The sequence below is a fragment of the Syzygium oleosum genome, unplaced genomic scaffold (genome assembly GCF_021117445.2).
Source record: "Syzygium oleosum isolate NSW1041296 unplaced genomic scaffold, Sole_v2.1 Sole_v2.13, whole genome shotgun sequence".
Classification (NCBI taxonomy): domain Eukaryota; kingdom Viridiplantae; phylum Streptophyta; class Magnoliopsida; order Myrtales; family Myrtaceae; genus Syzygium; species Syzygium oleosum.
The window spans coordinates 1427070-1451794 of NW_026607497.1; the positions used below are offsets into that span (position 1 = coordinate 1427070).

At 42.0% G+C, this 24725-nt stretch overlaps 3 protein-coding genes across 4 annotated transcripts; 1 reads left to right on the top strand and 2 right to left on the bottom strand.

Annotated features, from left to right (window-relative positions):
- The first annotated feature begins 426 nt into the window (after nt 1-426).
- Nucleotides 427-5894, top strand: LOC115666504 (gamma-glutamyl hydrolase 2-like). Of its 2 annotated transcripts, XM_056317527.1 has the most exons (10): nt 590-1295; nt 1876-1962; nt 2262-2351; nt 2827-2921; nt 3307-3367; nt 3942-4031; nt 4157-4219; nt 5122-5210; nt 5395-5487; nt 5585-5894. In XM_056317527.1, exons 1-10 carry the CDS (start codon nt 813-815, stop codon nt 5622-5624), a joined length of 1191 nt encoding a protein of 396 aa, XP_056173502.1. In that variant the 5' UTR covers nt 590-812; the 3' UTR covers nt 5625-5894. The 2 variants fall into 2 exon arrangements, with proteins under 2 accessions (XP_056173503.1, XP_056173502.1); XM_056317528.1 differs by lacking the exon at nt 2262-2351 and having other exon boundaries at nt 427-1295.
- A 250-nt stretch (nt 5895-6144) lies between these two features.
- On the bottom strand, nt 6145-14457 carry LOC115666273 (disease resistance protein RUN1-like). The gene is made up of 8 exons (XM_056317201.1): nt 14388-14457; nt 12961-13504; nt 11850-12776; nt 11740-11744; nt 11402-11688; nt 10652-11305; nt 9807-10076; nt 6145-6441 (listed from the first exon to the last, which is right to left on the bottom strand). Exons 1-8 carry the CDS (start codon nt 14455-14457, stop codon nt 6145-6147), a joined length of 3054 nt encoding a protein of 1017 aa, XP_056173176.1.
- Nucleotides 14458-18244: 3787 nt separating this feature from the next.
- On the bottom strand, nt 18245-24439 carry LOC130139676 (disease resistance protein RUN1-like). Its single transcript, XM_056317202.1, has 6 exons — nt 24265-24439; nt 23176-24011; nt 21896-22991; nt 21524-21799; nt 19875-21428; nt 18245-18535 (listed from the first exon to the last, which is right to left on the bottom strand). The coding sequence occupies exons 2-6, from the start codon at nt 23667-23669 to the stop codon at nt 18245-18247; spliced, it is 3711 nt and encodes a 1236-aa protein (XP_056173177.1). The 5' UTR covers nt 23670-24011; nt 24265-24439.
- Between the last annotated feature and the right edge of the window lie 286 nt (nt 24440-24725).

Sequence of the window (24725 nt, forward strand, 5' to 3'; positions counted from 1 at the left end):
CACATACAAGAAAAGAGGCCAAAAAAGTAAAATAAAAAGAAAATCATGCAAGCTGGCCAAAACACGAGCAAAATAGGAATCGGTATTATTGTCGGTTTCACCAATTCGGTTCGGTTCAATGAACTACGAACCGGATTGACCATTGCCGGTTTCAAACTTTTACAACAGGAAACTCGCCAGGACTGATCATTTCGGTCCGATGCCCCAATGCAACCGGGGTCGATGCTCGTGCAGCATCCGTTTTTGACGCGTTCATGCAGGAGATAGACCAAAAATCTGAATTAGAGTCGAGTCAGCTATCCGCGCGTGGCGACAATTTTGCGAATCCATTAATTCAATTATTCCACGGCTCGTCCCCCGCCTGATTAAAAGAGCAGAAAAGAAGACGCGAACGCCCCCGCGACTCACGAGAAAAAGAAGCAGCCTCCGTCCCCCCCTCCGTCCTCGCGTGGGCCCCCACTCGCCGTCTCGGAAAATTCTATTTCCAGGAACAGACGTTGCGCGTCCCTCAATCTCAATCTCACTCCCCTCGCCCCGCGCGTCGCCACCACCGCTCCCCCAATCTCCTCTCTATTTCTCTCTCTCTCTCTCCCTCTCTGAACTCGGCCATTTCCATCGCCAGCCCAAAAGCTCAGTCGCGCGCGGAGCCCGTCGCTCTCCGCACCTCCCCCCACACTCCCTCCTCCTCCCTCCGCCGCCGCCTTCCGCCTCCTCCATGACAACGCCGACAGCCGGCGCCGCCTCCCTCCGCCCGATCGCAGCAGCTCACCGTCGCTCCTCCTTCTCCTCCTCTCCCCTCGCGATTCCCGAAAATGCCCTCGCGCTTCCTCACTAATCCCTCCGTCCCCCGCTCCTCCGACCGCTCCCCCTCCTCCTCCTCCGACTTCCCCCGCGGCGACGCCATGGCCGCCGGCTCCTCGTCCTCGTCCTCCTCCTTGTCGCCTTCGCGGTACGCCGAAGTCTGGAACTACATGTGGATCCCTCTGCTGATTTCCTTCTCCAAGGAGCTAGCCCTAGCCAAGGCGCAGTCCGGGATCCTCCTGCCGGGCCAGCTCGAGAACGAGGCGGCGTCCGCGGGCGCCGCCGTCGTCCCGAGTTGCCCGGCGCCCGACCCCAAGCTCAACTTCCGGCCGGTGATCGGGATCCTCAGCCACCCCGGCGACGGCGCCTCCGGCAGGCTCAACAACGCGTCCGACGCCTCGTACATCGCCGCGTCGTACGTGAAGTTCGTCGAGTCCGCCGGCGCGAGGGTGATTCCGTTGATATATAATGAGCCGCCCGAGGTTCTCTTCGAGGTAGAAACCGTGGAATCGAAGTGCTTGGAGACTCTGGACCTTTGTAGCTCGCTTTTAGTTGATTGACCTGAATTACCTCGCGATCCTCGAAAGTTCAGACTAAAATTACAGGCTAAAGCATAACCCACTTCTTTGCAACTACGAGATATTCCGTCCAATAAAACACGGATCAAAAAGTTATCTTTACGAGAAGAGATTCACTAGTTTGTTGTTATTCTGACAAAATGATGGTACGGGTGGATTAGTAGTGTCAACTATCTTTAACTCGGCGAGGATTGTTGTCAAAGAGGGGGAATGTCGCATAACTCCACTTCTTAATGGTCAAAAAGTGATCATGAGAGACAAATCCTGTTTCTTCATGGCGTGCAAGCAACACATGCATCCTCTCTCGCATTTGTGGAGTAGAGGAGTTAATGCTTTATACCCTCTTTGAGGAGTTTTACATGAGTGATGGGTATAATGTTGGGGGAGTGTGGTTTCATTCAAGTTATGTTTGTGTAGATTTTATTGCCTTGGTTATTTTAGACAGCCACCGCTTGGTTTTTCAATTCTAGATTCTGATATTATGGTCGAAATGCAGAAGCTCAACATGGTCAATGGAGTGCTCTTTACTGGAGGGTGGGCTAAAAGCGGGTCATATTATGAGACTGCAAAGGCAATTTTCAAGGTACTGATATGATTGATACACCTAAATTTCTAACATGTTGCGTTTCTATTTATTGGTTGGAGGCAGAGCTTCATCAATCTTGTATTGACTGTTTTCGTGCAATCATTTTTTTTATAGGTGCTTTTCCTAGATTAATGTGCAGTTCCTCATTCAAGAACTTTTTATTCCATTGCTTTGAGACACACGAGCGTTCTCACTGCCTTGGGAGAGGAATAGTTCATTTTGTTGTGTTTTCAATGAGTGTCCTGTATATTTTTGCTTCGCAACTTTTGGATGTTCTCTTTGCCTGTTGTTTGCAGAAAGTTTTGGCTAAGAATGACGCTGGTGACCACTTCCCATTATACGCCATCTGCTTGGGCTTCGAACTATTGACAATGATAATCAGTGAGGTAACTTTGTCCATTGTCACAGTTTTTAATAGTCTATCGATGCTTTCAGTCCTTTTGGTTGCATATTTCCTCTATTCTAATGCAAGAGTCGCTTTACATGGTCTGTTCTTTTAAACAAAAATATTTTCTTTCTACTTTTTATCTTTTGTGAGGTATTGTGCCAGAAAGATACCTCTGTCTGCCTATGGCTTGACTTAGCGCACTTGACTGATTATCATCTGCATAAAGTTATGGCCTCTATCGGCACAAAACTTGAAAGCATAAGTCGTCACTGCAAGGTTGAGATTGCCATTGCTTTATCCTTGATGAGCATGGTTGTTATTGCACATCAATCAATTGTGATGCAAATAATCTCTCAAGGTTTAAGTTGGTTCATTCATGTCAAACAATGATAAATTACAAAAAGTGTAGTTTATAGTATAAAGAGGAATTGGAAAAATCTCTTGATAATAATTTAACTGTTCCCTGATGACAGGACAAAAACATTCTCGAGGAATTTAATGCTGCAGATCAAGCATCCACTCTACAATTTATTAGAAACACAAACATTGAAGGAACAGTATTTCAAAGGTATGGTTGACCCAAGTAAGCTTTCACTGTCAACTTTTAAGAACTTACATATATAAAGACAGGTAAAGCTGTATTCTTTTTATTTGACAGCAAACAGGATATCTTTATGCTTTCAAATGGCTTCTCATACTCTATGAGAACATAAATTTGGATTTTTGTACTTTAGTGTATGATGCTGGTTATGTAGCCGTGGAATCAAAATATTGCTGGAAAGAGAAATGTGGATTGTATCAAATTATTACAGATGATTATACCGTTGTACCAAGAGTGGCTATTGGAGTAGAAGATTCGTGGTTACTCTGTATAAGGTGTCTATTGCTTGATATAGTCATGCATAATCACCTATAGATGCAGCTCTAATTTCCATGTATCCACTGTTTTGCAGATTTCCGCCAGATTTGCTTAAAAAGTTGAGTACAGATTGCCTTGTCATGCAAAATCATCATGTGAGTTGTAAGACTCTTTAGTTGCCTGTTGATTTTAAGTGAGATAATAAGTGGAATTATTTGATTACACAACCCCCCCTTTCTTTCCTCTTCCTTTTGTTTTATCTCATGTTCCTCTTTCTTCCAGCAGAGAATTATCATTCCGGGGATTACATTCCTATTTTGATATAAGCCATCTGTTACATGTGACACGACTATTACTGCTAAAGAATGGTGTCTAGATAGGCCAGTTCGATCCTGGTAAAGTTAAAAGAGGAGGTGAAAGTCATGCAACTGTAATGCATTGTTTTGCTTCTTTTTGTAGACTAACATCCTGTGAGATTTTTATATGGGCCCAGGAGTTTTTTTTTTTGAAGGCTAAAAATGGCTAAAAAGGCTAATGATATGCTTTTTCTAAAGTTTTTTTATGCTGGCCCAGGATTTTGTTTTTTTTTGTTGTGTTATGTTCTATTTTTTAGTTCATGAATGTGATTGGGACCAATCTATTTTAGTTTAGTCTTAAATCTTGGTGATCTTACTTATTCTTAACGCATGCAATCCTCTTTTGTAATCCAACTACTCATTTGTGTCGCAGTATGGCATCTCGCCAGAAAGACTGATGCAGAACACTGACTTAACGAATTTCTTTAAGATCTTGACAACCAGCACAGATGGAGACAACAAGGTTGAATATAAGCAACTACCCTTTTACTTCATATCTGGAGTGATATATTGCAGTGAAAAAACTATTTTGTGTTACTGCTTATATGTGAGAATAACATTTAGTTCTTTGAGGAACTCTATTACCAGGTCTATGTCTCCACAGTACAAGCACACAGTTATCCTGTAACTGCTTTCCAATGGCATCCAGAGGTAATAGTCTTTCTTTTTTGGGTCGAAACCCTGAGGTAATAGTTAGCTTAGTGCTTTTCTTCTTGTTCGACACTAATTTCATTTGATTAGGAAAGGCGCATTGCTTCATTATGTAGTAGCTTTCATACCGATCATCTCAAGATTGGATGCATATTAAGCCTATTCAGGTAGATGATCCATCTGTTACCATTTAAAATGCCTGATACAACTCTTTTACCAAGTTAGCTTAAAGGAACTTTAACTTGCATGACAAATTGACTGCATGATGATAATGCTGTTTCGGTGCCAAATGAAACATGCACCTTCTGTAGGGTTCTGACACTACCGAATGCAGCATGTCATAAGAAAGAAGTTACCCAAAAATTGCGATAGTTGAATTTCTGAATGTAGAGATTTGGGCTCTGGTCTAGGAGTGTTTAGCTTTCTCCAAGATGATCCATATTAAATTCATTGCCTTCCTGCTGAGCACATTGACTATGAAATTCAACCTTTTACTGTCAGGGCATTTTGAGGAAAATGACTTCTTCTTGCTGTTGTAGATTCTAATACAGATTGTTCAATACTAGTTTCTTGCGATGTCTCCCAATTTTTTGCTGTTTGATTTCTTCGGCGAAGACCTTGTGGCACAACTTGCCTGAGTCTTGCAGAATTGGTTAGGCAAAATTTAGGAGAAGGCAATTTGAGTTTATCATGTCATAGAGGAGTTTATCATGTCGTAGAGGACATGATCTTTTTTTATTTTTTCATGGCTTTGACTTAAACATGATTCATTTGCTTAAATATCTTAGGGAGCTAAATCTGTGATTGTTCTTGGGATTATATTTTCCACCTCTTCATATTTGTGAAGTATGTAGACTTACTGCCTTGCGGCTTACTTATTTGGCTTTCTCGATATTGTGCAGAAAAATGCTTTCGAATGGGGTTTGTCCATGATACCACACTCAGATGATGCTATTCAAGTTACACAGCATGTAGCGAACTTCTTTGTCAGGTCAGAATTTGACGAGTAATTTTATGCTGCGAAGCAAGTTGCCTTTGAAATTTCCATGTCAAGGTTCTTATAAATCATGTATCATGCACAATTATGGTTACATGAACTTTGATTATGGTTAAGCGTTTGCTTTCCACACTGTTTGAAGGGAAAACACTTTTAATTTGAACTTTTTATCCTGTAGTGAGGCTAGGAAGTCCGTAAACCGGGCTTCTGCTCGGAAAGTGCTCGACAATCTGATATATAATTACAGTCCCACCTACTGTGGGAAAGCAGGGTAAGCCCTGATGCTATCTATTCAGTGCGTTTCTTCGTCAGTTTTGCACATGAATTTGTGATTTACCAACTGAAGTGTTAAATTTGAATGACCATAGGAAGGGATATGACGAGGTTTATATCTTTTCGCGACTCTGAAGCCCACATTTTCCACGGGCGTGAAGTCTCCTATGCTGAAGAAGGCGTTTACTGAATTGCTCGAAATCAGAAATTCGCTCTTTATGTAATTGAGATCATGAGATGTGCGGACATTATTATTTTAGCAGAAACTAATGGCAAATGCTGAACATTTTCCTAGTTATCTGAACTTGAACTATGCATGATTTGTCGTCTGTAAACTAATCGATGACTCCGTGCCTTGATGAATCAATCAATGGACGAGCTAAGGTCTCATCTCTTTGCTAGTAATTCCTTTGATTGATTGGAAGAGCCCTCAGATCCAATATTGTTTTGTTGTCATATATTGTGTACTCAAGCGTGAAAAACACGAGAATAAGGATTTCTCTTCGCTGATTTCTTAATTAATTGCATATCGTGCCCTATGAAATGCCTACTTAAAATGGAAAAAGGAAGCTCAATGAGGCCCTAATGGAACTCGAATCCTTGGATGGGAGATGTGTAATGGCACTTTCACTAATATCAGATCCTCTAAGCACTCTCAGCCCCCGATGCTCTCAGGCAGTTCTTCAAGATTTGAACATCCAGACAGATTGAGAACTTTGACAGATTTTAGATTACCTATGCTATCTGGAAGTCCAGTGAGATTTTCAGAGTCACCCAAGTCAAGTAGATTGAGTCTTTCTAATATTCCAATTGAAGGATGACCCTGAGATAGTGCTTTGCAACCTTTGAGAATTAGCCTCTCTAGATTTGGGAAATTTGTGAAGTTTGGATTCTCAAAGAGTAATTTGGAATCATCGAGCTTTATGACTTTTAACTTCTCTAAGACTAGCATCTAAAAAAAAATGCTGTAAAGCACACTTTATAGATCGCCAGGTGAGCATATGGAGCCATACCACCTGCCGTGCCTTCGGCCATCCTGAGCATTTTGAGGAAAATGATTTCTTCTTGCTGTTGTAGATTCCAATGCATGTTGTTCAATACTAGTTTCTTGTGATGTCTCCTGATTTTTTGGTTCTTGAATTTTTTAGTGAAGTGCTTGTGGCACAACTTGTCCTAGGCTTGCATATTTGGTTAGGCAAACTTTAGGAGACTAGGCAATTTGAGTTTATCGTGTCATAGAGGACATTATCTTTTTCTTCTATGGCTTTGACTTAAACATGATTATTTTGCATAAGTATCTTTGGGAGCTAAATCTGGGATTGTTCTGGAGATTATATTTTCCACGTCTTCATATTTGTGAAGTATGTAGACTTACTGCCTCGAGTTAACTTATTTGGCTTTCTCAATATTGTGCAGAAAAATGCTTTCGAATGGGGTTTGTCCATAATACCACACTCAGATGATGCCATTCAAGTTACACAGCAAGTAGCGAAGTTCTTTGTCAGGTCAGCATTTGTTGAGTAATTTTATGCTGCAAAGCAAGTTGCCTTTGAAATTTCCATGTCAAAGTTAAACATCATGCATCATACACAATTATGGTTACATGAACTGTGCTTGTGCTTAAGTGTATGCTTTTCACTCAGTTTTAAGGGAAAACACTTCTAATTCAAACTTTTTATCCTTTAGTGAGGCTAGGAAGTCCATAAACCGGGCTCCTGCTCGGAAAGTGCTCGACAATCTGATATATAATTACAGTCCCACCTGTTGAGGGAAAGTAGGGTAAGCCTTGATGCTATCTATTCAGTGCATTTCTTCATCAGTTTTGTGCATGAATTTGTGATTACTGACTTGAAGTGTTAAATGTGTACGACTATAGGAAGGGATATGATGAGGCTTATATCTTTTCCTGACAAAAAGCCCACATTTTTCGCGGGCGTGAAGTCTCCTACTCTGAAGAAGGCGTCTACTGAATTGCTCGAAATCAGAAATTTGCTCTTTATGTAAATGAGATCATGAGATGTGTGGACATTATTATTTTAGCAGAAACTAATGGCAAGTGCTGAACATTTTCCCAGTTATCCGAACTTGAACTATGCATGATTTGTCGCCTGTAAACTAATCGATGACTTTGTGTCTTTGATGAATCAATCAATGGACGAGCTAAGGTCTCGTCTCTTTGCTAGTAATTCCTTTCATTGATCGGAAGATGCCTCAGATCGAGTATTGTTTTGTTGTTATATATGTGTACTCAAGCGTGAAAAACACAAGAAAAAAGATTTCTTATCCCTGATTTCCTAATTAATTGCATTTCGTGCCCTGTAAAGTCCTTATCTAAAATGGAAAAAGGAAGCCGAATGAGGCCCTAATGAAACTCGAATCCTAAAAGACAAGACTCTTCATTCAACTTGGAGAAGAATCTTAATCCTTGAGGACTACTATTTGATTTGTGACTCCATTTATGCCCACAGTTTGCGACTCCTTTCGAGCCTTATTATAAGAGTACTATGCTCGCCATGAAATATTTGGGTTGAGTCGTACCTTTTCCCCATCACTAGTCACGGTTGAAGTTGGCAAATCCATCCCAACAACCACATCAAGATGTTAGCAGCGGTTGGGAAGTCTCTCCATAGGAGATATGCACACACTTAGGCAACATTGGCAACTCTTATGCTCGTGATTTTCTTTTGGGAGAAAAATTGTTTTACGTAGCTACCAGAATTTGTTGAAGGACAAGTCCTCAAAAGTTTGACACAGTAACTTTTCTCAACAATCATCGTCTGCTTCTCACATCACACGAGAAACCCAGATGGAATCAAGACTATCAACAAGTCATCCGGTACTGCGGTAGACTTTATACAAATAGAAGAAAAACTGCTGAATTGACTCGATCATTTGGGAAATAATCGATAGATCAAACACAAATAGTGAGAGCATAGACGAATTGGTGTTGCCATGTCCGTCACCTGGAATTGCTTGATGATGGTCTCTCCGTCACATCAGTATCCTCCTGGTAAATGTTGGAGCAGACATAAAAGAGATGATTCCGTAGATAGATCAGTCTCTCATTATGAGCATATAGAAAAGCTAAAGGAAGACATGGGAGACCTCAACATATTATCGCCCAGCAGATTAAGAATCCCGTACAGCGTACTAAGGGGGTGGCCTATCAGAAACTGATTAAGGAAAAGTCAATGGTGTGCGAGATTTTAACAATGCGCAAGGTTTACAGGAAATGCTCATCAGGGTTCTTGGCCTCCTTGGGTGCCAGTGCCACAAGAGAGGGACATTTAGCAGCTGAAAACTCAGAAATGGAGTTGGCAGCCAGAACGAGATTGTGGGAGTTATTTCATCGACTCTATTACATGGAGAGGGTTTTGGCTTTAGTGCAGGACTCGAACTCTAATTTTAGATTAACCATACGTTATAATTCATACTTGGAACAGTAATTTTTAGGTGAAAAAACGAATTTGATAAAAAAGAAAAACGGATGACTTGAGAATAAACGAAGAAGAATATAGTTGGTAATAAATTTGAAAACAATGGATTGGTCGGTTAAAAACGTGAAATTAGCATTTGATTGAAATATGTACGCAGGCTTTCTAGTATAGAAGTATTGCTATAAGTTTCTCGACAAAACCATAGAATCCACTTACATCTCTGCGTAAGGACCGTACATTATGGATCTTCGAGGTAAACCTGTAAGAAAAGAATTGTTACGGTGAGAAAGCAAAGCACAAAAGGCAGCAAAAGTATTCCCCCTAAGTATTTTGTAGATGGTGCGGGTGGTGGTCTTCTGGATTTTTGGTAGGATGCCTGGTAAGGCCGCCATGGCCTGGGCGAGGGCCAGCCTCACCAGATCTGGCAAGGAGAGCCCTCGCCGAAGCTCACCCACGATTGGCCGGGGCTCCCCGTCGCCTGGTCGGTCGACGGCGACCCTCGCCCAGGCGAGGCCAACCGGTCCGGTGGCCGGCCATCACCTATGGCCGGTGGGCGTTACCGGCAAATGGAAGAGGAAAGAAAAAAAGAAATAAAAAAAAAATATTAAAATATTATTAAAAATTATCCACGTCAAAGCCGACAGTGCCACGTAGGCCGGCCAACATCCATGTCATCAATATCCGGCTACAGTTAACTGGAATGACTGAATCTTGAAAGGTCGAAACCAAGCCCCGTCAATTGATCAATTCTAGTTGCGAATTACCTAGCAATATCATGAGGAGATGGTCGTAGATGTCTCCAAAGATACCAAATATAATATTTAAACTCCGCGGATGAAGCACCTCTGGGATTTTTAGGGTAGAGCAGATTTTTACAGACCCCGCAGCTCACTACATCTTCATGTATTTTGTAAAGGTTCCAAGAATAGTAAGGTGGATAGGAAGCTTCTAAGATCCTATAGCCCTTCCTTGGTTGTCGGAACTCATGGTAGATGCTATCCAAATCCCTGGGCGATGAGCTAGACCACCTGACTAGAAAATCATCAAAATCTGTTGGATCCTGCTCGTAAACCAGATGAACAGCGCATTTTTCCACCTTTAAAACAGGGTTGGTGATCGTAAGTGAAACATCAATGTGTTTTGACATAGCCTGCAAAATAGTATCCCATGGAAATAGCAAAAGTGACACATAGCCCAGCCAAAGGCAGCCTGAATTGACAAATCTGATGGGAAATTTAACTGTGGGAACTAGCCGATTTCCATCAGCATAGAAGTTGCAAAAAATGAAGTGGGCATTTTCCAGGTTCTGACAGAAGTTGCAGTTGGTTCGTTCAAAAGAAGCGCAGATGGCGAATCCCCTCCATTTAACGTCAAACCAATCAGGTGACGTGTCTATGCTCAACAAAGGTCCAACTGTCTGGTAGCTGAACCACTCAGGTATTCCACATTCCAGATATGGAGACACCACATAAGTGTCAGGAAATTGTGAATTGGAACAGCAAATGGTGTAACGAAGCAACGACAAGGAGTGCGTCTGCTGCAAGGTTAAATCTAGATCTCGTGGAAGCAAACCGGAGCAGTTGATGAAGCAAAATACGGAGCCAGGGACTGTGCATATAATAAATGGGTTTGATATCCTTCCCAATCTGAGGCACATGTCAGCCGCCACAAAGATTATGCTTTCCGGAAGTCTTGGCAACACTTCAAGATTTTTGCAATGATTTAATATGAAAAATTCCAGACTGGAGATATGGTTGATGCTTGCAGGTATGGTGGTAAAACTGTTTCGGCTAGGTATAAAAACCTCAAGGAGGGTAAGCAGCCAATATCACTGGGAATTTCTCCGTCCAAAAGACTGCAGCCACTCAGATCCAACTCTGTCAAAGAGGATAGCCCTGAAAATGAAGGCAACCGCGGACCACTAGAGTTTAGAGTGCTTCTCAGCATACGAGTCAGCGTCCTCCAAAAGTTTTGTGGCCTTCCTTTACTAACATGAAAGCGAAATTTTTTTAGATTTTTTAAGAATGTCAAGCTGGATGGGAGATGTGTACTGGCACTTTCACTAATATCAAGCTCCTCTAAGCAATCTAAGCCCCCCATGCTCTCAGGCAGCTCTTCAAGATTTGAACATCCAGACAGATTAAGAACTTTGAGAGATTTTAGATTACCTACACTATCTGGAAGTCTTGTGAGGTTTTCACAGTCACCTAAGTCAAGTACACTGAGTGTTTTTAGCATTCCAATTGAAGGACGAACCTGAGATAGTGCTTTGCAACCTTTCAGAATTAGCCTCTCTAGATTTGGGACATTTATGAAGTTTGGAGTCTCCACGAATAATTGGGAACCATCGAGGTTGATGACTTTTAACTTCTCTAAGACCTGCATTTAGAAAAAACTGGTTGAAAAATTTTACTAGCTTGTTAAACACATAACATGTCTGATGAAGCATACACAAGCACGAGTACTAAATCCAACCTTTTCCCCTCTCCAGAGCCTGCGAAGGAGGCTATCCCGCAAATTGAGTTTGAGAAGATTCTTCGGAATAAAACCTGGAGGAAATGGTTCAAGATTGCATTTGTCCCATATTAGCAGGCATAGTTCATTTGAAAGGTGCTTAACCCCAGAAGAGAGGTGGATGGCACGAACATCAAGCAATCTTAAGTTTGTCATGTTTGTGAATGACTCTCCGTTCAAGCACACTGTTCTCCAGTCACCAGATTGTAAGACTATGCCTTTGACTTTTCCTGTTCCCTGATAAACAACTCATTGTATGTCAGTACAGGACTGGCAAGTTATTTTCTTATATCAAATACGCATGCTTGCCAATTAATTATGCAGAGTACACACCGAGTTTTTTGACAGAATATGGCATACATCCTCAAAAAGCCAGATTCGACTTCCTTCTCCTGGCTCTTCAGGAGACTATTGATGAACAATTTCCCAAGCCATCTCTTGTAGCAAATCATGCATCCACAGTTTGTTGTCCCTGATTTTGATAAGAGATCTATGAAGAAGGACTTCCATTCCAATATCTGGGTAGAAGCCGCAATTGTCCAGAACTTCTGTAACGTAAGTTTTCTCCTTTCCCTTGAAGAAACAGGCAATATCTAGGAAAATCTCCTTCTCTTTCTGCTGTAGTCCATCATAACTTAACCTAAGCAGGTCAATAATTTTCCCTTCTGGACATTCTTTAAGTCTGTCCAGTTCACTCTTCCATTGCCTCGAGCTTCTACTAGCCAAAAAGGAACCTAAAACATCAAGTGCTAGAGGAAGGCCGTCAGCGTATCCAATAACCAGCTCCATGAGCTTCTCAAACCCTGCTGGAGGATGGTTACTTCTAAAAGCTTTCAAACAAAGTAGTTCGCGAGCTTCATCAATGGATAATTCTTCCACTTTATATATGGCATTTACTCCATGTTGGAGAAGCAAATGTTGATCTTTGGTTGTTATAATGATCCTACTTCCACGTCCAAACCAATCAAGAGCTCCTGCTAATTTTTCCAACTGCTCCTTTTCATCCACATCAACAAGAACAAGAAGAAACTGGTTTTGTAGATACACCAGATCATTCTTTTCTGAAATTTCTCGGACATTGGCGAGAAAACTACAGCCATCTTTAAATTTGCCACAGATTTTGTCATAAACTGCTCGTGCGACGGTTGTTTTGCCTATGCCACCCATACCCCATATGCCAATACTGTGTACATCACTCTCGCCCAAGCATAAATGTTCAACTACATCTGCAACATGGGAATACATTCCCACAAGGTTGCCTACAACATAGGACAGCCGAGGACATAGTTTATTTTCGATTTCTCCAATGATTTGCTGAATAAACTTTGTCTCATATCTGCAACGAAGAAATGCAGGTGATTAGTTCCCCAGGGAGCATGGAGGCTGTTCAGTTTTGGAGGAGTTAATCATGTATTCTGGTTCAGATGAACAATCATAATACAAAGTATGAAAGTCATGACATTCTTGGCATGTGAACTAAAAAAAATGAATCATTCCAAATTACTGGAAGAGAGGCCTACCCATCTTTCAATTCTCTTCCGGCGAGATCAGCTACTTTTCTGAGTGCATCCTTCCACCTCTTTATATCTCCCTTGTCACACGTATAGGTTTCCTCAATTTTAGCAAAGTCTCTCCCAAAGTTTCCGCTCAGTTTCCGTACGTTAGATGGATTGACCTTGTAGAAGATTGGTATCACTGCTCCTTCATCGATATCCTTGCACTCCACAGCCTTAGCAACTTCTTCCAAGCACCAAGTAGAAGAGGCATAGTTTTCAGAAAAGATCACAAATACATATCTTAACTTCTCTATTGCCCCCAATATTTCTGGTTTAATATGTTTTCCCCTTGGTAGATCTCGGTCGTGATCATCTTTAAAGGCCGTGATTCCTCGTCGCCTCAAAGCATCGTGCAGATGGTCAACAAAGTTTTTCCGGGTATCCTCACCTCTGAAACTCAGGAAAACATCATACTTGGACTGACTCGGTTTGTTTTCTGCCCTTGGGAAAGATGCCACGTCTTCTTGGACAAATTTTGTGAAGATGAGAGAAATGAATGCACCTTGTCCTTATAGGAGTCCTCTAAATTAAATCGAAGTAGTGTCGACGGTTCAACAAAGATGAGGAGATTTTACGGGGTTATATAGAGGCACTGCATCCGATCTGATACTTTCATTCCAGGGCCGAAGGAGATGAACGAGTACAACTGTACAAGTAAATGCCCTCTGCGTGATCATTTGATTTGATGAATTACTGAGCATCACCAAAAAAAAAGAGAGCAAGAAGAGAGTTTCGGACATCCCCTGGAAGATGAATGTACGATTTACCGAAGCATCATGATGTTATGACATGAACCATCAATTTGCAAAGATGTATGAGCCCATAAAAACAAGGGAGAAGAACACTAAAAGTATCAAAACTTATGTACGGTGAACACTTTAGTGCCAAAAGTTTTCACCGGCTCACTTAAGTGTCAAATCGGAGAAAAAACGATCACTTAAGTGATAACAGCGAGAAATTTTAATCTTAGTTGGATTTTCTTTAAAAAAATAAGGCTACGTGGCATTTTTATGTGTACATTTAGATTTTTTAAATATGTTTTCTGATTTTTTTTCCTTCTTTTTTTCTCTTTCTTCTTTTTCTACCTCTGGTCACCAGCGGTGACAGGCCACTGGCCACGGCCAGCCGCCTGGCGTCACCCGGAGGAGGCCACCGTCGCCCGCCACAGGCGAGGCCTAACCAACCCTCGCATGGGCGAGGGCGGGCGAGCCCCGGCGAGGGGCTCGCCCTCGCCCAATTCGGCTAGGCCGGCAGTCGCCGTGGCCACGGCGGCCTCACGGGGCGTCGCCTTCCCCTGGGCAACAGCCGACCTTGCCGGATCTAGTGAGGGTCAGCCTCGCCTCGCCGGGGCTCACCCTTGCCCAGGTGAGGCGAGGCGAGGCGAGGCCGACCCTTGCCAGATCCGACGAGGCCGGCTGTCGCCCGGGGGAAGGTGACACCCTGTGAGGCCACCGTGGCCATGGCGACGGGCGGTCTCGTCGGATCTGGCGAGCCCCGACGAGGGTTTCCCTTGCCAGATTCGGCGAGGCTGCCCGTCGCTCAGGCCACGATGGCCTCGCTAGGCACCGCCCGGGGGAAGGCAACGCCCCGCAAGGCCGTCGTGGCCACGGCGACGGCCAACCTCGCCGGATCTGGCGAGGGTCGGCCTCGCCTCGCCTGGGTGAGGGCAAGCCTCAGCGAGGGCTCCCCTTGCCAAATCCGGCGAGGTCGCCCAGGCCACGACGACCTCGCCGGATCTGGCGATGGGAGCCCTCGCCCTCGCCTAGGCAAGGCGAGGCTGACCCTCGCAGGAGCTTGCCTGCCCTCGCCCAGGCGAGGGTCAGCCAAGCCTCGCCTATGGCGGGCGACGGTGGCCTCGTCTGGGCGAGACTAGGCGGCTGGTCATGGCCGGTGGCTGGCCTCCGATCACCGGCGGTGACTAGAGGTAGAAGAAGAAAGAGAAGAAAAAAAGAAAAGAAGGAAAAAAATGAGAAAAAATATTTGAAAAATCCAAATGTACATCCTTAACTACTTCGTTTTGATGTGTACATGTTGACTAAATCATTCGGCGAGCCACATCAGCTTTAGAAATTAATAAAAAAATATCACGTCGAATTTTCGGCCAAACTAACCGGAGTTGGCACTTAAGTGATCGTTTTTTAAAAAATTTGGCAATAAAGTGATTCAAAACAAACTTTTAGCACTAAAGTGAGCGCCGTACACAAGTTTTGACACTTCTGCTGTTCTTCATCCCCAGAAAAAATATCGGAAAAGAACAAAGTAACAAAACAAAATTGAAAGAGATTCTAAAAAGTGGAACATCTCAGGCAATTGGGATTGGAGAAAGACAATCAAGCAAATACCAGTTTACATCTGGAGCTAATCAACGGTGAAACACACAAAACAATTAACAAAACAAAAGAACAGCTAAATTCAGAATCAAGCAGAGAGAAAGAGAAAACCTTGAGAATGGAAGAAGCTCGAGTCCGAGCGAAGAGACGAATGCAGAAGCTGATCGAACTCGTCGAGGCTCGAGCTTGAGAGACTACGATCCAGCGGAATCTATCTGCTCACGCGAAGGACTGCTCAAGTCAAGCTCAAGTCAAGCACCCCCGCCAGAAAAGATGATTGCTTATTGTTCTGGCGATTCTTGTATTTGTATGTTGCTTCATGTTCTTTTCCTTGCCGTGCGAAGGGAGTTACATGTAGTTTCCTTCACTCTACACAATTTAAAAATAAAGGTTAATATGACGAAAATTCCAAATTAATACACCGTGATAAATTTACTCTAAATTAATTTTTTGATCATCAAAAATTCTAAACTGGTACACTTGTGATAAATTTACCTTCTGTCAGTTTCCGTTAAATTTTAGTGTCAATAAGTCTACCCGTTTGGGGTTTTATCCTGTGTTTGTCACAATTGTACTAATTTGTGGTTTTTCGTGATGTTAATCCAATTTAACGGAAACTAATGGAAAGTAAATTTGTTACCAATATATTAATTTGGGGTTTTTTGTGATAAAAAAAAAAATTAGTCTAGGTAAAATTATCATAGATATACTAGATTAGAATTTTTTGTGGTTAAAAAATTAATTGTGGTAAATTTGTTATAAGTGTATCAGTTTGAAGTTTTTTTATGGTATTAACCCTTAAAAAACAGATCTTAAGATCCATGCCAAGAGTACAAAATCTGCTATGGTACGTCGTTGAGATTGCTAATCAGAGATTAAAATCAGTTGGTATCTTAATAAGACAAAAGTTGGCACGTCAATCGAAGTAAAGTCAGTAATTTGATAAGTCACAATGATAAATTTCGATAGATTAATATAGTTGCTAATCTCGAACGTACAAAGAATTTTTGGTACTTTTCCAATCCTAGGAAGAAATCCATCCAAAAAAATAAACCCAGCAAAGAAAGAAAGTTTATATGTGATTAAAAAATTAGTCGATATCTTAATGTAACGAATGTGGGTACATCAGACAATTAAGGTTGGCGATGCTCGTTAAAAAATAAGCAGCTTCCCCGGCGTTGGTAAGTTATAAAAATATATATTGTTAGATTATTAAAATAATTGGTAATTTTTTACGTATAAATAAATATGGTACTCGTTCAAACCTATTGACGAGCTTCTGACGCATGATCGGACGAGCAAAGTTACCGGTCGTTTTTCTTGTTACCAAAGTCATTTTGACATTCACCAGCATCGTTCGCCAATTACCGAAACGAAACTAGATTCCCGTTTTTTTTGGGCACGGAGCGCCGACGTCCGGAAAGGGAATTTTATTGCTTCTGATGGTTTTTGTTACTTGAGAATCCATTCACTCCTTAGTAAGGTATTCGCGTGAAAAAAAATCATCTAGTGTAGCTGTTCAGGACTTTGAAGATGTTACTCGGCACAAAACAACAGTTCCCTCTTTTCCCGCACTGGATTTGCAGCTGAAGATGGGGAGAATTTGGAGATCTAAGTGCGAAATCGCTTCACTCAGATGCAAAGAAACAGCGATTGCGAAATGCTTAAGGTAATAATCCTAAGTCCATACATTAGCCTTTTAGACATGAATCGACACTGCCTTTCCGGTACGTGGGTCACGAGGATGAGCCTAAAACGACATTGACGTGATTCTTAGGCACTGTTTTCTTATGATTTAAAAGACATTTTGCTATAAACAATCGCTTGTACCGCTTACAAAAATTAACGTAACAAAATATATTTTCATTGTTTACATAAATATTTAGACATAAATTGTTATCGATAATGAAAATATTTTCCACTGATTAATTATTTTAAACAATACAAGCCATCATTTTTTTAAAAATGTTTTCTAAATTATTCATTTTTCGTGAAATAAACCGAGCCTTAATTGCCCATACATCATATCGAGATCTTCAAAACTAGAGCCGTCATGTAGACTCTTAGAAGTAACTTCAAATTACATAATACTCATGAGCTTTATTGGCAGGGTATAAATCCCCTAAAAATACAGGAATTTTGACTCAAATCCTAAATGACATGACTCTTGGAGTGTCATTGCTCAGTTGCCAGTGTCTTGCTTGTACACAAGCTCAATCCCTTATATCAATCTTCTTACTTCTCCCATTTAAGTAAAACTTCTGCAGGTACTCACGCAAGCTTAACACAATAATCACATACTCGAACTTGTTCATCCAACGTTAATAACACCATGATATGTCAAATCATCTTCATGAAACTCAGATAAAAGTGCCACTTCTAAGACTTCCCAGAAAGTCCAATAGTTGCTATGATACAAATCTTATTTGCCAAGATGGGAGATTTTAACAGTAAGTGTTCATAGTAAGTCCGCCATAGTCACAAGGTTCGAAACGAAAGGCAATAAAGGAAATTTTAAAGATATGGAAAAGGGAAAGCTTCCGCAACCTTCAAACATAATAGGGTAACAGCTGCTTGACAATCTACTGCAGGATTTGGAAGAATCTATCTATTGAAAGGAAAGGGGGACAGCTGATTAGAGGAATGCATGTATCCCCAACGTCTCTTTCACAGACTGGCGGAAAGTAATAAATTTAGGATCTCAAGCAACCAACAAACAAGCTACAGCAGCTCACAGCAACCAGCAAATATACTATTTTCGCTTCTCACAGCAACCAGCATCAACCTGGTTTAGCATCTCTCAGGAACCAACAGATAAAGCTATTTCAGCATCTCGCGGCAACCAACAAATCAATCAAGGCTTATCAAGGAGGAAGAAAAGGGATGAAAGTGCTGCTGACAGCGCCACTTTCTCGAAGTCATGCAGCCAAAACATAGTACAACTTGAAATCGGCCATCACGAAGCTCTGCTGGGGCAGTATCTCCAGGTCGAAGAGCTTGGCTTGCGGGGGGTTCGGCCACGAGAAGGAAGGAGGGGTCATGTGGGATTGGATCAGGCCCGTGAAGCCCTGCGCGAGGCGGTCGGCTAGGTCCTGACCGTCTCCGCTGCACCTCCTCCCATGCTTCGAACGATCTCTCCACAGACATTTACTGAAGCCCAGAGATCGAAGACGACGTCGACGACGACCCAAATTCCTCTCCGCTACGTGCTGTTCATACAGCGAGGAGCCCAGACAGCAAAAGGGGTCCGATCAATCTCGAAACGAACTCGCTTCGATACTAGCCAAGTTCCGATCTTCCTCAACCGCTGCCAGATAGGGCTGTCGATTCTTAGGGGCTTCGATTGCGATTCACCCTGAGGCTCCCTCCACAGGAGGACGATGCTGCTTCGGATTGATTCGGCTGAGCTGAGGAATGGATAAGAATCGAATCGCAGGTAGGGCGACCGACTGAGGATGCGCCGAGGGGGGTGGCGTAGTGCGCACACGGTCTCCCGTCGCCGCCACGTTTTATGGTTAAGGGCGGGGGGTAGCGTTTTGCCTGTGGCTCCGGTCCAAGGTGGGGGAACGGAGGATGGACGGAGAGATATCATGCGAAGGGGTTTCGCTTGTGTCGCGGTGACTGCCGACCTTGTGACCAATTCCCATTGGGATAATGCCAATGTTCCATATCTCTATAAAATGGGCTGGGGTTTCTCTGCATCAGATTAAGGAAAAATCAATGGTGTGTGTTAAAGTAATTAAATATTAAATTATATATTTATCTAATAGCTTAAATTTTTAGAACAGTGTGTAGTGATTCACAAGGTATATAGGAAATGCTCATCAGGTTCTTGACCTACTTGAGTGCCAGTGCCACAAGAGAGAGACATTTTTAGCAGATGAGAAAACTCAGAAATGGAGTTGGCAGCCAGAAAAGAGATTGTGGGAGTTATTTCATCGACTATATTCCATAAAATAGGGTTTTGGCTTTAGTGCAGGACTCAAATTACAATTTTAGATTAGCAATACATTATAATTCATACTTGTAACTGTAATTTTTAGGTGGAAAAACGAATTTGATTAAAAAAAAAGCGGATTACTTGAGAATAAACGAAGAAGAATATAGTCGGTAATAAATTTGAAAACAATGGATTGGTCGGTTAAAACCGTCAAATTAGCGTTTGATTGAAATATGCACGCAGACTTTCTAGTATAGAAGTATTGCTATAAGTTTCTCAACAAAACCATAGAATCCACTTACAGTAAAGCGCAAGGACGGCCAAGTCTGGTTGTCCGAGATAAACCTGTAAGAAAAGAATTGTCACGGTGAGAAAGCAGAACACAAGAGGCAACAAAAGTATTCCCCTGATTATTTTGGAGATGTTGGTGCCGGGGGTGGTCTTCTGGATCTTTGGTAGGACTCGCATAGTTTTAAGAGTTTTCATAGTCTATTAGGATCTTAAAAGGTCAGAAACCAAGCCCCCGTCAATTGATTAATTCTAGTTGCGAATTACCTATAAAAAATATCAAGAAAAAATGGTAGTGGTTGATGACGCATCCCATGAACCCCAAAAGCACATATAAACTCCGCGACTGTATGACCTCCAGGGTAACGCAGATAGTTCCGGAACCCACATCGCACTCCAACTTCATGCATTTTGGAAATTTGCTCAAGAGAGTAAGGCGGATAGGAACGTTCTAAGATCGTATTGCCCTCCCTTGGTTGTCCGAACTCATGGTAGATGCGATCCCAATCCCTGGGCGACGAGCTAGACCACCTGATTAGAAAATAATCAAAATCTGATGGATGCGTGCGGTAAACCAGATGAACACCACACTTTCCCACCTTTAAAACAGGGTTGGTGATCCTAAGTGAAACATCAATGCGGTTTGACCCTCGCCAATTGGTATCCCATAGCCAATATGGCACATAGCCCAGCCAAAGGCAACCTGAATTGACGAATCTGATGGGAAACTCAACCGTGGGAACTAGCCGATTTCCATCAACATAGAAGTCGCAAAAAATGAAGGGGGCATTTTCCAGGTCCTGACAGGAGTTGCAGTTGGTTCGTTCAAAAGAAGCGCAGATGGCGAATCCTTTCCATTTATTGTTAAACCAATTAGGTGACATGTCTATGCTCAACAAAGGTCCAACTGTCTGGTAGCTAAACCACTCCGGTATTTCACCTTCCAGACATGGAAACACCACATAAGTGTCAGGAATTTGTCTTACGGAACACCAAATGGTGTAACGCAACAACGACAAGGAGTACTTCTGCTGCAAGGTTAAATCAAGATCTTGCGGAAGCAAACGGGAGCAATTGACGAAGCAAAACCTGGAGTCAGAAATTGTACATATAATAAATGGGTTTGACATCCTTTCCAATCTGAGGCACTTGTCAGCCTCTACGAAGATTATGCTTTCTGGAAGTCTTGGCAATGTTTCAAGATTTTTGCAATGATTTAATACAAGAGATTCCAGATCAGAGATATGGTTGATGCTTGCAGGTAGGGTGGTAAAACTGTTTTCGGCTAGGTATAAAAACCTCAAGGAGGGTAAGCAGCCAATATCACTGGGAATTTCTCCTTCCAGAAGACTGCAGCCACTCATATCCAACTCTGTTAAAGAGGATAGCCCTGAAAATGAAGGCAACCGCCGAAGTCTAGAGTTCAGAGTGCTTCTCAGCATACGCGTCAGTGTCCTCCAAAAATCTTGTCGCCTTCCTTTACTAACATGAAACCATAAGTTTTTCAGATTTTTTAAGAATGTCAAGCTGGATGGGAGATGCGTAATGGCACTTTCACTAATGTCAAGCTCCTCTAAGCACTCTAAGCCCCCCATGCTCTCAGGCAGCTCTTCAAGATTTGAACATCCAGACAGATTAAGAACTTTGAGAGATTTTAGATTACCTACACTATCTGGAAGTCTTGTGAGGTTTTCACAGTCACCCAAGTCAAGTACACTGAGTCTCTCTAGCATTCCGATTGAAGGATGAACCTGAGATAGTGCTTTGCAACCTTTCAGAATTAGCCTCTCTAGATTTGGGACATTTATGAAGTTTGGAGTCTCCACGAATAATTTGGAACCATTGAGGTTGATGACTTTTAACTTCTCTAAGACCTGCATTTAGAAAAAATTGGTTGAAAAATTTTACTAGCTTGCCAAACATATACATGTCTGATTAAGCAAACACATGCACGAGTACTAAATCCAACCTTTTCCCCTCTCCAGAGTCTGCTAAGGAGGCAATCCCACATATTGAGTTCAAGAAGATTCTTTGGAATAAAACCTGGTGGAAGTAATTTAAGATTGCAGTTGTCCCATATTAGCAGGCGTAGTTCATTTGAAAGGTGCTTAACCCCAGAAGAGAGGCGGATGGCATGAATATCAAGCAATCTTAAGTTTGTCATGTTTGTGAATGACTCTCCATTCAAGCACACTGTTCTCCAGTCACCAGATTGCAAGACTATGCCTTTGACTTTTCCTGTTCCCTGATAGACAACTCGTAGTATGTCAGTACATGACAAGCAAGTTATTTTCCTGTATCAAATATGCAAGCTTGCCAATTAATTATGCAGAGTACACACCGAGTTTTTCGACAGAATATGGCATACGTCCTTAAAAAGCCAGATTCGACTTCGTTCTCCTGGCTCTTCAGGAGACTCTTGACGAACAATTTCCCAAGCCATCTCTTGCAGCAAATCATGCATCCACAGTTTGTTGTCCCTGATTTCGATAAGAGATCTATCAACAAGGACTTCCATTCCAATATCTGGGTAGAAGCCGCAATTGTCCAGAACTTCTGTAACGTAAGTTTTCTCCTTTCCCTTGAAGAAACAGGCAATATCTAGGAAAATCTCCTTCTCTATCTGCATTAGTCCATCATAACTTAACCTAAGCAGGTCAATAATTTTCCTTTCTGGACATTCTTTAAGTCTGGCCAGCGCACTCTTCCATTGCATCAAGCTTCTATTAGCCGAAAAGGAACCTAAGACATCAAGTGCTAGAGGAAGGCCGTCAGTGTATTTAATAAACTGCTCCACGAGCTCCTCAAACCCTGCTGAGGGATCTTGACTTCTAAAAGATTTCAAACAAAATAGTTCAAGAGCTTCATCAATGGATAATTTTTCTGCCTTATATATGGCATTTACTCCATATTGGAGAAGCAAATGTTGATCTCTGGTTGTTATAATGATCCTACTTCCACGTCCAAACCAATCAAGATCTCCTGCTAATTTTTCCAACTGCTCCTTTTCATCCACGTCATCAAGAACAAGAAGAACTTTTTTATGTCGCAGTCGTTCTTTTATCATGTTGGCTCCTCTATGATCATCCCTGATTCTCAAATTGTCCTCATGGAGAATATCACCGAGAAATTCGTTTTGTAGATATATCAGACCATTCTTTTCTGAAACTTCTCGGACATTGGCGAGAAAACTACAGCCATCATCAAATTTGCCACAGATTCTGTCATAAACTGCTCGTGCAACGGTTGTTTTGCCTATGCCACCCATACCCCATATGCCAATACTGCGTACATCACTCTCGCCCAAGCATAAATGTTCAACTACATCTGCAACACGGGAATGCATTCCCACAAGATTGCCTACAACAGAGGACAGCCGAGGACCCAGTTTATTTTCGATTTCTCCAATGATTTGCTGAATAAACTTTGTCTCATATCTGCAACGAAGAAATGCAGATGATTAGTTCCCCAGGGAGCATGGAGGCTGTTTAGTTTTGGAGGAGTTGATCATGTATTCTGGTTCAGATGAACAATCATAATACAAAGTATGAAAGTCATGACATTCTTGGCATGCGAATTAAACAAAATGAATCATTCCAAATTACTGGAAGAGAGGCCTACCCATCTTTCAATTCTCTTCCGGCAAGATCAGCTACTTTTCTAAGTGCATCCTTCCACCTCTTTACATCTCCCTTGTCACGCGTATAGGTTTCCTCAATTTTAGCAAAGTCTCTCCCAAAGTTTCCCCTCAGTTTCCGTATGTCAGATGGATTGACCTTGTAGAAGATCGGTATCACTGATCCTTCATCGATATCCTTGCACTCCAAAGCCTTAGCAACTTCTTCCAAGCACCAGGTAGAAGAAGCATAGTTTTCAGAAAAAATCACAAGTACATATCTTGACTTCTCTATTGCCCCCAATATTTCTGGTTTAATATGTTTTCCCCTCGGTAGATCTCGGTCGTGATCATCTTTAAAGGCCATGATTCCTCGTCGCCTCAAAGCATCGTGCAGATGGTCAACAAAGTTTTTGCGGGTATCCTCACCTCTGAAACTCAGGAAAACATCATACTTGTACTGACTCTGTTTGTTTTCTGGGCTTGGGAAAGATGCCATATCTTCTTGGACAAATTTTGTCAAAGACAAGAGAAATGATTGCACCTTGTCCTTATAGGAGTCCTCAGAAATAAATCGTAGTGTTGACGATTCAACAAAGATGAGGAGATTTTACGGGGTTATATAAAGGCACTGCGTCCGATCTCGTACTTCCATTCCAGGGCCAAAGGAGATGAAAGAGTACAAGTAAAAGCCCTCTGCGTGATCATTTGATTTGATGAATTACTGTGCATCACCAAAAACAAAAGAGAGCAAGAAGAGAGTTTCAGACATCCCCTGGAAGATGAATGTAAGATTTATCGAAGGTTAGAGGCATAATCTTGATTAGATTCTTCCTTGGAGCTTCACGATGTTATGACATGAACCATCAATTTGCAAAGATGTATGAGCCCAGAAAAAGCGGAAAAGAACAAAGTAACAAAACAAAATTGAAAGAGATTCTAAAAAGTGGAACATCTCAGGCAATTGGATTGGAAAAAGGCAATCAAGCAAATACCAGTTTACATCTGGAGCTAATCAACGGTGAAACACACATAACAATGAACAAAACAAAGGAACAGCTAAATTCAGAATCAAGCAGAGAGAAAGAGAAAACCTTGAGCATGGAAGAAGCTCGAGTCCGAGCGAAGAGGCGAATGCAGTAGCCGATCGAACTCGTCGAGGCTCGAGCTTGAGAGACTACGATCCAGCGGAATCTATCTGTTCATGCGAAGGACTGCTCAAGTCAAGCTCAAGTCAAGCACCCCACCAGAAAAGATGATTGTTTGCTGTTTTGCCGGTTCTTATATTTGTATGTCACTTCATGTTCGTTTTTCCTGCCGTGTGGAGGGAGTTACGTGTAGTTTCCTTCACTCTACACAATTAAAAAAAAAAGAATAATATAACGAAAAACCTCAAACTGGTACGTTCATGACAATTTACCTCAAAATTAATTTTTTATCACAAAAAATTCCAAACCGGTACACTTGTGACAAATTTAGTTTCCGTTAGTTTCTGTTAAATTTTAGTGTCGATTGATGAGTTGGATTATACTTGGTAGTTAACAGGTGTACTCAT

Coding starts and splice junctions, on each gene's coding strand:
- LOC115666504 (XM_056317527.1), top strand. CDS start 813: ATGCCCTCGCGCTTCCTCACTAATCCCTCCGTCCCCCGCTCCTCCGAC. Junction 1,296..1,875: donor CGCCCGAGGTTCTCTTCGAG/GTAGAAACCGTG, acceptor GTCGAAATGCAG/AAGCTCAACATGGTCAATGG. Junction 3,368..3,941: donor TTGTCATGCAAAATCATCAT/GTGAGTTGTAAG, acceptor TTTGTGTCGCAG/TATGGCATCTCGCCAGAAAG.
- LOC115666273 (XM_056317201.1), bottom strand. CDS start 14,457: ATGGCCACGGTGGCCTCACAGGGTGTCACCTTCCCCCGGGCGACAGCC. Junction 13,505..14,387: donor CCTCGTCGGATCTGGCAAGG/GTCGGCCTCGCC, acceptor GACTCCTATAAG/GACAAGGTGCATTCATTTCT. Junction 12,777..12,960: donor GGAAGAGAATTGAAAGATGG/GTAGGCCTCTCT, acceptor TCTTCGTTGCAG/ATATGAGACAAAGTTTATTC.
- LOC130139676 (XM_056317202.1), bottom strand. CDS start 23,669: ATGGCATCTTTCCCAAGCCCAGAAAACAAACAGAGTCAGTACAAGTAT. Junction 22,992..23,175: donor GGAAGAGAATTGAAAGATGG/GTAGGCCTCTCT, acceptor TCTTCGTTGCAG/ATATGAGACAAAGTTTATTC. Junction 18,536..19,874: donor AGTTTATATGTGCTTTTGGG/GTTCATGGGATG, acceptor CTGTATGAACAG/CACGTAGCGGAGAGGAATTT.